Source organism: Protopterus annectens, chromosome 2.part1 (assembly GCF_019279795.1).
Source record: "Protopterus annectens isolate FY-2018-M chromosome 2.part1, PAN1.0, whole genome shotgun sequence".
NCBI lineage: Eukaryota > Metazoa > Chordata > Ceratodontiformes > Protopteridae > Protopterus > Protopterus annectens.
In genome coordinates, this window is record NC_056729.1 from 1,120,742,629 (window position 1) to 1,120,755,272 (window position 12,644).

The window sequence follows — 12,644 nt, forward strand, 5'->3', positions numbered from 1 at the left end:
CTTTTTTCAGGTTACATTTACACTTGGAGCTGCTTTCCTCCCTCTTCTGGCAGAGTGAGCTCTTTTTCAGAGTGGTTTGAGGTTATGTGTACCAGAAAAAAGCTTATAGACATACGATAGAAAACACGGTCAGGGCAGTTCTCCACCTCAGTGGGTGATACACTCAAATCACCCTGTTTCATGATGATTCCCATGTCAATCAGTATCTGGCCATCACCAGTGATCATTACATAAGAATCATCCAAAGCACACTTCCACACCCTTCTTAGAAGCAGACAACCTCTATCCTTCCATATTACAGAGATATATTTGATTTAAAATGGCACTCCTTCACTATGTTTGGTATTATTCCTCTGTATTTGAATTGCATTTTTCCAGGCCATCATCAGAGATCATAACACAAGACTCACTCAAAAACACTCCCACACCCTTCTCACAAACAGACAGGCTCTATCTTTTCATGTTATAGAACTGTGCTAGATGGAAATACTTTTATTTAAAAGGAAACTCCTAGGTTTAGTATTATTATTCTGTATTTGAATTACACTTTTCCATTTGTGACTATTATGCTGTAATAAATAAGTACATAGGTAGGTTCTAGGCTATTGGCCCTAGGGCCTATACAAGCCTAGCCAAAAAGGTACCCTGGCTTTCGCCACCCAAGAAAATTATTTTGCTGTGCCCCTGTCGAGCAGAGCCACAGAAGTGATTAGTACAAGACATGTTCCTATTTCCTACCAGCACTGACTGCTTGCAGAAAAAATGAACAGTAATAATTGTTTTCTTAAATTAAAAGCAACAAAATAAAGATTAAATTTCCTCCAGAAAAGAACAAGGAAAGGCACACTAATCTATTACACCTTTACAAGGATACCAGAAGAGGAGTAGTGTACGAATTTTAAAAGTATACTGTAAGAAAAAGGAAGCAAGATATTTAACCAAAACATGGCTAATCAGCTGATGCAAGCAAAGTGCAAGGACTCATGTAAGGGGAAATAACCACAGATAGAATGTAGTGTGAATCAATGAAATCCTTTTGTATATAAACAGGCAGAAACAAGTATGTGTGTGTGTACTGGCTTTGTAAATAATCTCGAGAGAATGTTGTAAATAATCTCAGCAGAATGTTGTAATATTACACCGTTGTTAGCCATTGGCCACATTTACCCATGTTTTGTAGACCTCCCCACCTCAAACATTACTATTCCAAACAGTTTCCTAAAATAAAGTGCAAAATAACATAATTTACAAGTAAATAAACATACAAATACAGCTCTTATTTTATCATATTTCAAAAAGTAGAATCAGAGCAAGTGTAAGGCCCTTACTGTTTGGAATACTGATCAGTATACTCCAAAGTGGAAGCAGCTTAGATGCAAATGTTGAGTCATTCACAGAAATAAGAACTGTAGTTATCAAAATTAATTGCACTGCAGTGAATGTCCACTGCAATAAGTGGCCAGGTCACAATATCAAAATTACCTAAAGTGATCAAAACAGCCCTAAGGAAGCATAACGTTTTAAGTAATTAAACAGGCATTTTATAAAATCAGTTTAAATTTTGATCAACTATGATTTTGGAAACAAATCATGAATCTAAACATATTCACTGCACATAAATATAAGGATACCAAACATGCATTAATTTCTCTGTTGCTTTTGTGTTAGCCTATACTATATTCTAGAACATAAAACACATCTATAGTTGAAACAGTAACTGGAATATTACAAATTACTATAAAACACAAGTCTAGATGACTTGTTCTGAAACCAAGTAACAAATTATAGTCCTTTTATGCAGCGCAGGCTTCAGTCTCTCTCTACAAAATTCTGAAGGTTCAGTGTGAACTAAGCCAATCTAAACAACACACACTGGCTTATTTTTGGAGCTCCATGGCTAAATTTACACAGATAAATATTGTGCTTTTCTTATTTATGCAGCATTTTAAAGAGTATTTTAAACAAGTCTTGTGGTCAGAGTTTTACTGAAAGGCAGCATTTTTACTGTCTTCTCCACCAATTACTTTGAAGAGTTAAGTCAAGAATTTTCTGAATCTAAATACTTTGATATAAAATGGGGAGAAATAGGAGTTGCTACAGCATATGTAATCCCAGGCATGACAGCCATAACTTCCGCAATCTTCTGCTTCAGTTCTGTGATTTCTTGGTCTTGCTTCATTATTTTTCCTGTTAAAATAAATAATTGCATTACAGATATTATACCCGCTGTTGTATCATAGTCTAAACTGAAGCTTGAGGACTTCCAAACATGAATAGTTAATAGATAAGAATTTTACTGAATTCACTGACAGCACATACAAGACTCACACACATGCATGCCAACAAATACACACATACACACACATGCACACACACACACACACGTGAGCACATGCACACACAGAGACACACATAGGTGTGTGTGCAATTACACACAAATATACACACCCATACACTAATTTTATCCAGTAATATGTATTTACTGCCACACAAACACAAACATGTGGGCATAAATACTGTATATATTTATTCTAACCTTAGACCAAGATGTAGGAATGTGATAAGCAAACAGGTCTAAGCTAAAAAGATACGAGTCTATATTAAAAGACTGAATATTTAGGTGATCGAACACCTAAACATCGATCTTCAAATATCGAAAGAAACAACGGTGAATGTCCAATTTAACACTGGGAAAGATTTCCCTTGGCCGTTCGCTGGATTTTGCCATTTTATACTGTTGAGCGATCTCGGAGTTGGTATATTTAGTTAGGGGGGGCACAGCCACCCACGTGGGGGGGGTGAAGTTTGGATGTAAAGTTTTTTTTTTGGTTTTACTGGCCGAAGTGCATGTTTCCCGGGGTGGGGGTGGGGGGTTCGATAATCTTAGGTTCAATATTAGAAGATCAATGTTTAGGTGTTCAATTACCTAAACATTCAATCTTCTAATATAGACCCAAAAGATACTGGATATTTTAGCTCTCATTTTTCTGCAAACATGATCAGGCATTTACAATCAATCTGGGCTGGTGTCCAAAAGATCAGGGTAGCATTCTGGAGCTTCTCACTTACATTGCTCATGCTACCCTAATGGCTAGAAGCATATGGATCATAGGGAAATAAAAACTGGTGGATGGTGATAGTAGCCTAAAATGGTATCAGTTTAAGTCTGCAACACTCCCCTGCAGTGACAAATAATGTCAGTGCCTGATGTGTTCCCGAACATTCAATATGAATGAACCGCATTAGCTATGCATGCTACTTCCTGAAGCTTGATGACTATGAGACTGACAGCTTTGTGGATTTAGGAGACTCTAGCACAGGATTCTCCAATGATTGGGATCCAGTGGCATAAGGAAGCAATAAACCTGTGATGGACAACACCATCAACAATGTGAACGTCATTACCTAGAGCTCTCCAAGGACATGTCCATCTACAGCTGTCTAACAGGGTCATATATGTGGACCAGTAATGGGTTTAATGACTTGACACAGGGGCCCTGAGTAGGAGGTTCTTAAGAAACTGAGACCACAACTCTAGCCGCTGATCTACTCCCTGCAGACTACTTACAAAAGGATGCAGATGCTATAGCATACCCAGTCTCTATACTGATTAACCGGACCCTATCTGATGCCACCGTACCCACCATCTGGAAAATCTTCCACGTTATGCCTCTTCACAAGGGAGGCAGTTCTACTGAACTGTCAAACTATAGGCCTATTGCTATATTGTCTCCACTAGCTAAAATCATGGAAAAGTGTATACTGCAACTTATGCAATATCTCACCCATAACAAACTTCTGTCCAATACACAACACAGTTTCAGGCCAAATCATAGTAGCACCTCAGCCCTTCTTTCATTCTCAAACATCATAAACCAAAACCAGAATGACAATAAACTATCCTTCGCACTATTTCTCAATCTATCCAAGGCCTTTGACATGGCAGATCATACAATACTTATGAGAACCTTAAAGTCCTTTGTTTTACACAATCATGCACTCCAATGGTTTGAATCCTATCTAAATGGCAGGCAACAGTCAGTGCTTTGGCAAACCAAGCTATCATCCAGCCTCCCTATCACACTAGAAGTTCCACAGGGCTCCATATTAGGACCCCTTCTTTTCTCTCTCTTTACCAATGACCTCCATACAGCCATCCCAGATGCTACCTGCATACAATATGCAGACAGCCCCACTCTAATTTTTTCTGCAACCTCGCCTGCTAGCCTTCTTACCTTAACCCAGAACACCTTCAGCACAGTTGAAAACTGGCTCTCAAACCAACGCCTGATTCTAAACCCCAACAGAACCAAACTGCTAATATTCTCCCCCACAAGCAGGTCCCCAACAACACCATTGAACATAACAGCAAACAATGGCACAATCATCTCCCCAGAAGCCCAAACCAAACTATTAGATATCATAGTTGACAACAACCCCAGGTTTGACAAACACATAAATCAAACCATAAAAACAGTCAATAAAAAACTCGGGTCACTATATAGGATCAAATCATTCCTCACTCCACCAGCTAGAGCTGCAATTACCCGATCCCAACTACTATCTACCCTTCTCTATGCCTCACCTCTCTTCTCCAACCTGAACAAATCAGATCTTAATAAACTAGCAAGCTGCTATAACCAGATTGATAGATTTGCTGCCAACATACCTTACCGGACCCAATACTGCATCAATCTAAACCTCTTAGGATGGATGGATGGAACTTCCCAACTTACTACAGTTCAATCAACTTGTAGTAACACATAAAGTTCTTTACTGCCCAGAAAAAACTCCAGCATTAAAAAAATATAATCACCCCCTACAACAATAATCACCCACTCCGATCCTCCACCAGACTATTGGTTCAAACGGTCAAAGCAAACCACTCTGCTGGTGATTCACTATTTGCCAACTCTGTTGGTAAAACATGGAACTGTCTACCAACAGACCTGACATTACAACCATTCTTAGCCATATTCAAAAACAAACTAAAGAGTCACCTCATATCACACTGGTTATGCCCATGCTTTAGACCTGACTAGGATTTCTCTCTACATCACTACTTCATGTACCATCTTAAGTATACTAGTTTCATACCAAATAGGTCTAGCCCTTTCCCCTATCTTAGTGAGTACAGTCTTATAACAGGAAGGAAACCTGAATTATCTGCTTTAGCCAGAATGTAAGATACAAAATATTTCTATGCAGTATTTGTAACTGATCAAGTCTGAATATGTATGTAATTTTACCACTGCAAGCAATGTAACTGCTGTATGTATGTATCTACTGTATATATTTTACTACTGTAACTACTGTTGTTATTGATGCACAAATTAATGTATGTAGCTACTTTTTCTAAATTGTTTTTGTGTTGTTTTACTGTTAACCTTGGAGCTTTTCTCCCCTGGCCTCCGCTGAAAATGTATATATATCCAGTTGGACTATCCTGGTCAAGAAATGTAAAATAAATAAATAAAATAATGAAAAAGACCATATATCCCTGTTGTCAGTTAATATAGGCATGCAAAGTAAGGAACTGGTAAATCACTAACGAAAGTTGACATTAACTGCCATATTGACATTCTGACAATCTGCAGCAAGAAAAACAATATAGGATATCTTGGAGGGAGAAGCAATACAATACTATGTTTGCACAAAGTATGACCAGATGCAAAAACCAATGCAGTCAAAAAGCATGCATGTGGAAAAATAAACTTAATTTCATTTCTTTTTTGATGACATGGATCCTTGCTCACAACGGATAAGGAATATTCTGTGACCATCATAACCCTCACAAACAACACCATATGTCTTTCAAACTCTTTCTACACTAGCTTCAGCTTCCCTAACTTTGCTACCCACATCCAGTAGGGCACACCTGATATTTCAGGAATGCTGTACCCATTTGTGATGTCTAAGGATTTGTGGATGTGATTTCAGTGGCACTTTTGGAACTCTGACTATATATTAGGAGTACTACCCATAAAGGTTTGCATGATTCCTCATTTACATTTATCTCCTTAGGAAATGCAAAAGCCTTACCTTGGAAATACCTCCTTCTTTTTATACATTGCATACTCATGATAGCATCTTACCACGAGTTCATACTTCTTTGGAACCTAGCCTACTACCTCTTTCATGCAAAAAAGTTCACTCTTTTCTTAATATTTTACTATTCTAGCCACATTATCAGTAGCCAGAACTAGTTAAGCTGCAGATGTTAAACTGCTTGTAGACAAAAGCATTGCATGGCAATCACACTGAAAATAGCTTGGTAACAGTATGCACGAGTCTCAGAAATATGAAAATTAGGGTGTGATTACTGGGAAGTATATAGTATGTCCTGAATTCCCTTTTTTCCAAAGGTACTGCAAACTTGTAGTTAGTGTACATAAATAGCAGCGATGTGGGGTTGTAATATCACACATTAGGGGGTACAAAACACTTTACTGGTAACAGTGACTTTTGCAGTTCATTGTTACTTCTAAAGTGCGTAACTTTTCTTAGTTGCAGGACTTACTGTACTGAATTTAGAACTTTTGATAGGGCATCCACTAAAACAGCAGCTCTAACCCTAAACATAGAAATAAATAGGAACATTAAACAGAATACTAAAAAGGGAAACACTAATGTCAGTATTCTAAAGCTTGTGACCCCATAACAACAACAGCTACCTCAAGAAATAAACTTAACAAAAACTACAAAATCATAATGTCCACCCTAACACTAGCAACTGTATAGTACATTACAACAGAAAAATTACAAAAAGTAAAGTATTAATACTTACACAGTTACTCACTTAATCTTCATCAAAAGCCATGCAAAACAGCAGCTATAATGATGCCTAAATCTGAAGGAGATCATACTCTACACAGTAAAGATCTGACCATCTAATTAAAAATAGATATAAAAATGGTTTTGTAGTGCAGATAAATAACATTCTGCCTATTCCACTTAATACTTTGGTTAGAGTAGCAGCTTGGTTCTCAAGGAACTTGTAACCTAGGAATGGGACTGAGTATTAGATGCTGGCTTATTTCAGGAAGGGAGGGAGGGACCTGATTTGGTCTTGCTGGAAAAACAATGCCTGCGGGAATAGCTAGATCTGCATATCCTTTTAGTAGGAATCAGGCAATCACAAGGCCAGCTAAAAAATGCTGATACTTCAGCTGAATAGTATAGGTATGCTGAAATGTCCCCACGTTAGAACAGAGCAGCAGAGCACTTTACCATTTTTTACAGCTATTGGGGTAATACTGTAAGTACAAAGTAAAAATCATGACCTAGATAACAGTGATGGCCTGTCACTATGCAGCTCTTACCACCACTTGTGAGAGTGGACCCCACCCCCAAAAGTGGAGTAAGTGTGAACGTTGGATAGCATGGGGGAACAATGGGATAACAGGGTACCAACTGGGGCTAATCAGATAAGGAAGGTGCAAAAAGTGCATGTATATATACAGAGAGAGACAGAGTAAAGAAAAAAAAAAATTCTGTGAAGAAATAGAATTATTAGTACAAACCAAATAAAAAAAGTGCTAAGTGTAAATGCTGGCAAAAGGCAAAGAACAGTCCACTAACAAAGAAACCAAAGCCAGCAAAGTCGCAGGATAAAAATTTTTAATAGCACATTCAAAAACACAAAGCTTTTAGGTTTAACTCCCTTCTTCAGTGTGTAGTAGCTTGTTCAAACAAAAGACAAACTTAAATACAATTCTAAAAGCACAGCCCACCAATAAAAACACATCATTACTGTAGTCATCAGATAACTAATTTAACACTATTCAAAATTTAAAGACATATTTGTTTTTGTCTCAGAATGGTTCCAAACTAACAGTTCCATTTAGACCAGGTTCTTTATCAGCATTCATCTTAAGTATCCACTTGTATTCTGCTATTTCCAATCTATTATTCAGGTCAGCATTTACACTGAGCATTTTTCTTGTTTTTACTGGTTTGTGGATTTTGAACAACGCCTGTGAGTCGAGGGTAAGAGAATTAATTATGACACAGCCCTTTGTACCTGAGACGCAGATGGATTTGTAGCCAGTGGGATGAGCCAATCGGACTCTTATCGATTTACACTGTTTGCGTCCTAATCCTTTGCTATCTGATATATTAACTACTACATCGAGAAATGTGTTTCTCCTCATACAACATCTATCTGAATTACAGAAAAATGTTAAGAAGCTAAAAAGATTTTAATGACAAAGCTTAAGCTTCCAAGCCTACCTTGAGTTTGGAATAGTGCCTAGGGGACTAAGAATTCTGATAATGCCTACATACAAAAATCAGCATCCAACCCTCCTTAAAAAATGGCAGCAACTCAATTTAAAATTCAGTTTGGATTATATGCATCTAATGAATGATTTTTTTGTGCAAACAGAGAAAGAACTTCATGAGGCAATTCATTAATTGGAAACAAGTATTTCTTCCTCGACTTGTTTCAATATGAACATTTCACTCTATAATGATATGCTGGATCATTTGGCAGAGTACGATAAACATCTCGTGCAAGTCAAGAAACATAAATTACAATGAGATGCTAATGATTTTAATAATGGACATATTTTTTTCTTGGCCGAGAGAGAAGGAGATTGTAGTGCAACAAACACCTGCTAAAACTGTTAAAAATTCTATGTATGCGCTTGATACTTTTGATTCACCAGTAAATCAAGCTACTATACATACTGAAACTTTGATTATGGCTGAAACAGCCACTTCTGTGGTCAATGGACTCCCACCGACCAATCAGAGATCTATAGAGGCAGAAGTTTCAAATGTAAGCACAGAAACTTCTCAACCAATCATTAACTTGGGTTTTTGGCAAGCCCAAGTAGCATTTGCATTGCAGCAACTGGACAGAGTGGAGGATCAGCCCAGGGCAACGTCAAGAGGAAGGCCAAAAGGAAAAATAAGAAGCAAAGGAAACTACAATGGACCACAGACGAGGAGTCGGTCGAACAATCAAAGGTGACTGAAAATCTTGTATTGAACTTTTCAAAATTAACCATTACTGAAAATTATTTGAATTTGCTAAGTAAAGGCCTACAATATTATCCCCAGTTGTGAGGACGGTATTGAAGATGCCTTAATCGACTTAAATCTGTTTGTCTGTAATGTTAGTTTAAAGCTAAAGTTAATTTTTAAAAACAGTGCTATGAATAGTACTAATGTGCTAAAGAGAACTAGCACATTTTTTTTCCCGAATAGTGCACCTGTAGTGTCAGCTTTTTGAGATGTCTGAGGAACAACTTAGAAGTAGTTATAGAGAGAGATGTTTGAAAAAGTATAATCTGACAAAAGAAGAAATGGATGCTTTAATTAAATTAAAGAGTAACCCAGATAAAATTGTTAAACAGGCTGACAAGGGTGGGGCTATTGTTATACTTGATAAAATCTTGTACATCAATTGTATGTATGATTTTTTTTGTCAAATGTTGAGATTTTTAAGAAAATTACTAATGATGATTTACGAAAAATAATACACAGAGTCAATATGGTTATTTACAATTTGCAGCCCGCTGAAGATATTGATTTAGATTTAATTATTTTTCAGTATCCCATTCGGTCACTCCATTTTTATTGGCTTACCAAAATGTGTTCCCACCCCCTATAAGACCCATTGTATCTGGTAGGGGGTGGGTCACAGAGCCAATATCTCCCTATTTAGAATATGTTTTGAGTGCTTACTTGAATATGATCAAGAGTTACATTAAAGATACAGGAGATTTTTTAGGCAAATTACATACATGGTTTGAAGTACACAATGTCAGTTCTTTTGTCTTTGTTACATTAGATGTTGTATCTTTACAGTTATCCCAAATGATTTCGGAATACAGGCTATTAGAAATTTTTTATGCCCAACACAGAATTTTCAGCAAGAAAGCTTGAAACTGTCTGTATATTGTTAGAACTTGTATTGGCAAATAATGTCTTTATATTTGAACAGCAATTGTACCATCAATGGTATGGGGTAGCGATGAGAACACTGGTTGCAAACACATATACTAATATGACATTAAATTATTGGGAATCAGAATATGTGTTTAATGAAAGGAACCTCTTTAAGGACTATATTGGTTTCTACTCGCGTTTTGTAGACAATATATTTTTAATTTGGGTAGGTGAGTGCAAAGATCTTGGTCCCTTCGTGAGTTATCTAGAAACAACTACTAATTTTTTGAAGTTTAAAATGAATTACTCTATAGGGAGTATCACCTTTTTAGACATTATGTTGGAGAAAGTGGATGATACTATATATACCAGTATTCATACGAAAGATGTTAAGGCCAACCGATTTTTGCATATAGAAAGTATGCACCCAAAACATATATGTAAAGGCATTGTAACTAGCCAGTATTTTAGGGTTAGTAGACTTATCACCAATGATGCTAAATGTCAAGAACAGCTGGATGACATGTATAAGGACTTTAAGTCTAGAATTATGATGAAAGTCTCTTACAAATTCAAGAGATCGTGTAATAAAAGAAAGAGAAGGACTGGCAAAACCTTATTTTAGAGCTGGAGGTTATCAGACAAATAGAAGAAATGTGACATTAAATTGAGATAGTAGCCTTAGATATGTTACGAGGTTATAATATGAGGGCAACATCAGTAACTGAAATTATTAAAAGAAATTGCCTCATGAAGTTCTTTCTCTGTTTGCACAATCAGAGGCAGCCAGTGTGGTGGGACAGGTTCTGCAGTTCTTATTTAGTAAACAGAGAAATCTAAAGCAACAGTTGTGTTATAAAGAGAATAACTTCTACAAAAAATTCTAAGCATAATTTTAAACCTGGTACTAAAACTTGTTATAACTGTGTAAATTGTAGGTATATTAAAACTGACTTGGTATTTCTACATCCCACTACATTGGAGACATTTGAAATAAAATGTACAGCTATCTGTGTTACATAATGTATAGTTTATTTAGCTACATTATCACTGTGCACTGCTTTTTATGTGGGTAAGTGTAGCAGAAGGTTTAAAGACCGTATTACCGAGCATATGTTAGATATAAAGTGACATATTTTAACCAATGCTTTGGTAAAGCGTTGTGTTGACATGGGCACTAATTATACATTTTATTTTAGAGTATTACAAGTAGTCCAAATAAATGTGAGGGAGGTGACCCGAATAATAGATTGGAAATAGCAGAATACAAGTGGATACTTAAGATGAATGCTGATAAAGAACCTGGTCTAAATGGAACTGTTAGTTTGAAACCAGTTTTGAGACAAAAACAAATGTGTCTTTAAATTTTGAATAGTGTTAAATTAGTTATCTGATGACTGGAGTAATGATGTGTTTTTATTGGTGGGCTGTGCTTTTAGAATTGTATTTAAATTTGTGTTTTGTTTTAACAAACTACTACACACTGAAGAAGGGAGTTATACCCTAAAGCTTTGTGTTTTTGAATGTGCTATTAACAGTTTTTACCCTGCAACCTTGCTGGCTTTGGTTTCTTTGTTGAAGAAATAGAATTATCTCACTGAAAAAGAATTCTCAGGCCAGAAACAAAAGCTAGTTGCATTAATTTTCCAGTACTGACACTGCAGTGCAACATAAGGGAGGTGCTGCACTCCTGTGTATGCCATTCTTCAGAGGAGATGGTGATCCATGTGCCTAAGTTGGTGGTAGCACAGGTGGATGTAAAAGATCCCATGGCACTAACCAAAGAGTAGTGGAAGTTCTGTGGTACCCTGGCCAAATTTCCCATAGTGAGTATGAATACAACCTGGGGACTCCCCACTGAAAAGAGTTGTGATAAATGAATATAAAACTAGATAGCTTAGAGAAATAATGTTGGAAAAAAAGTCTAGTAAAACAGACAGTAAATACTAACGGCATAACATTAAGTAGCCATACCCAGCTATTTCTCCAAATAATAAATCTGAAGCCTTATCTGAACATATCAAATCATGAAAAGTCTCCACCTGTTTTTTACTCCATTTTTTTATTTTATTTATTTATTTATTTATTTATCATTTGTTGACCGGGCAAGTCCGACTAGGTTCCACAGAGCCTGTTTTCAGCGGAGGCCCGGGGAGAAATGCTGCAGATTTATATAAATACACATTTAAATAAATATACATTTATATAAAACATCTAGCTGCCATTTTGTTGTATCTCACAGAGCTCTCCAGCCGCCATCCACTCTCACCTCCCCAGTCTCCAAGCACCAAAACACAGTCACAGTCCTAAGCTGTAGGCTGTGAATACAAAGCTCTCTTCCTCTTCATGATCCCAGTTTGGAACCTAGTTCCTAAACCTACATCTAATATCAAAATATAAAACAAAAAACCTCACCAAAATGAATGAAGACTAAAAATAAATAAAGCCCTAATTAAAAAAACAAACAAACAAACAAAAAAAAACAGACCTTAACTCTCCCAACAGACACACACACACACACTTTCTCTATCTCTGTCTCTCTCTCGCTTGCTGGCTTTGAAAATCCAGCTAAGTTTTAACATCTGAAAAGAAAAATTAAAAAAAAGACAACCCCTCCATGAAAACTACATTGAACAGCTTGCCAAAACATTGTGAAAAAGCTAACAGCTGGAAAAAAAACAGGTATAATTGTTTTGAGTAACCTTGTATCCCAGCTTTTAATGCTGATTCTTTTTAAAAAGTATTGT

The 12,644-nt window shown here is 36.6% G+C and overlaps 1 protein-coding gene across 1 annotated transcript in view; it reads right to left on the reverse strand.

Moving 5' to 3' along the window:
- Positions 1–1,104: 1,104 nt before the first annotated feature.
- The window catches only part of LOC122794350 (macoilin-like), a 990,560-nt gene continuing 979,020 nt past the window's right edge, over positions 1,105–12,644 (reverse strand). Inside the window, exon 11 of the mRNA XM_044062667.1 lies at positions 1,105–2,187. Within this exon, the coding sequence (XP_043918602.1) occupies positions 2,039–2,187 (149 nt within the window). The 3' untranslated portion in view covers positions 1,105–2,038. The remainder of the gene's footprint in view (positions 2,188–12,644) is intronic.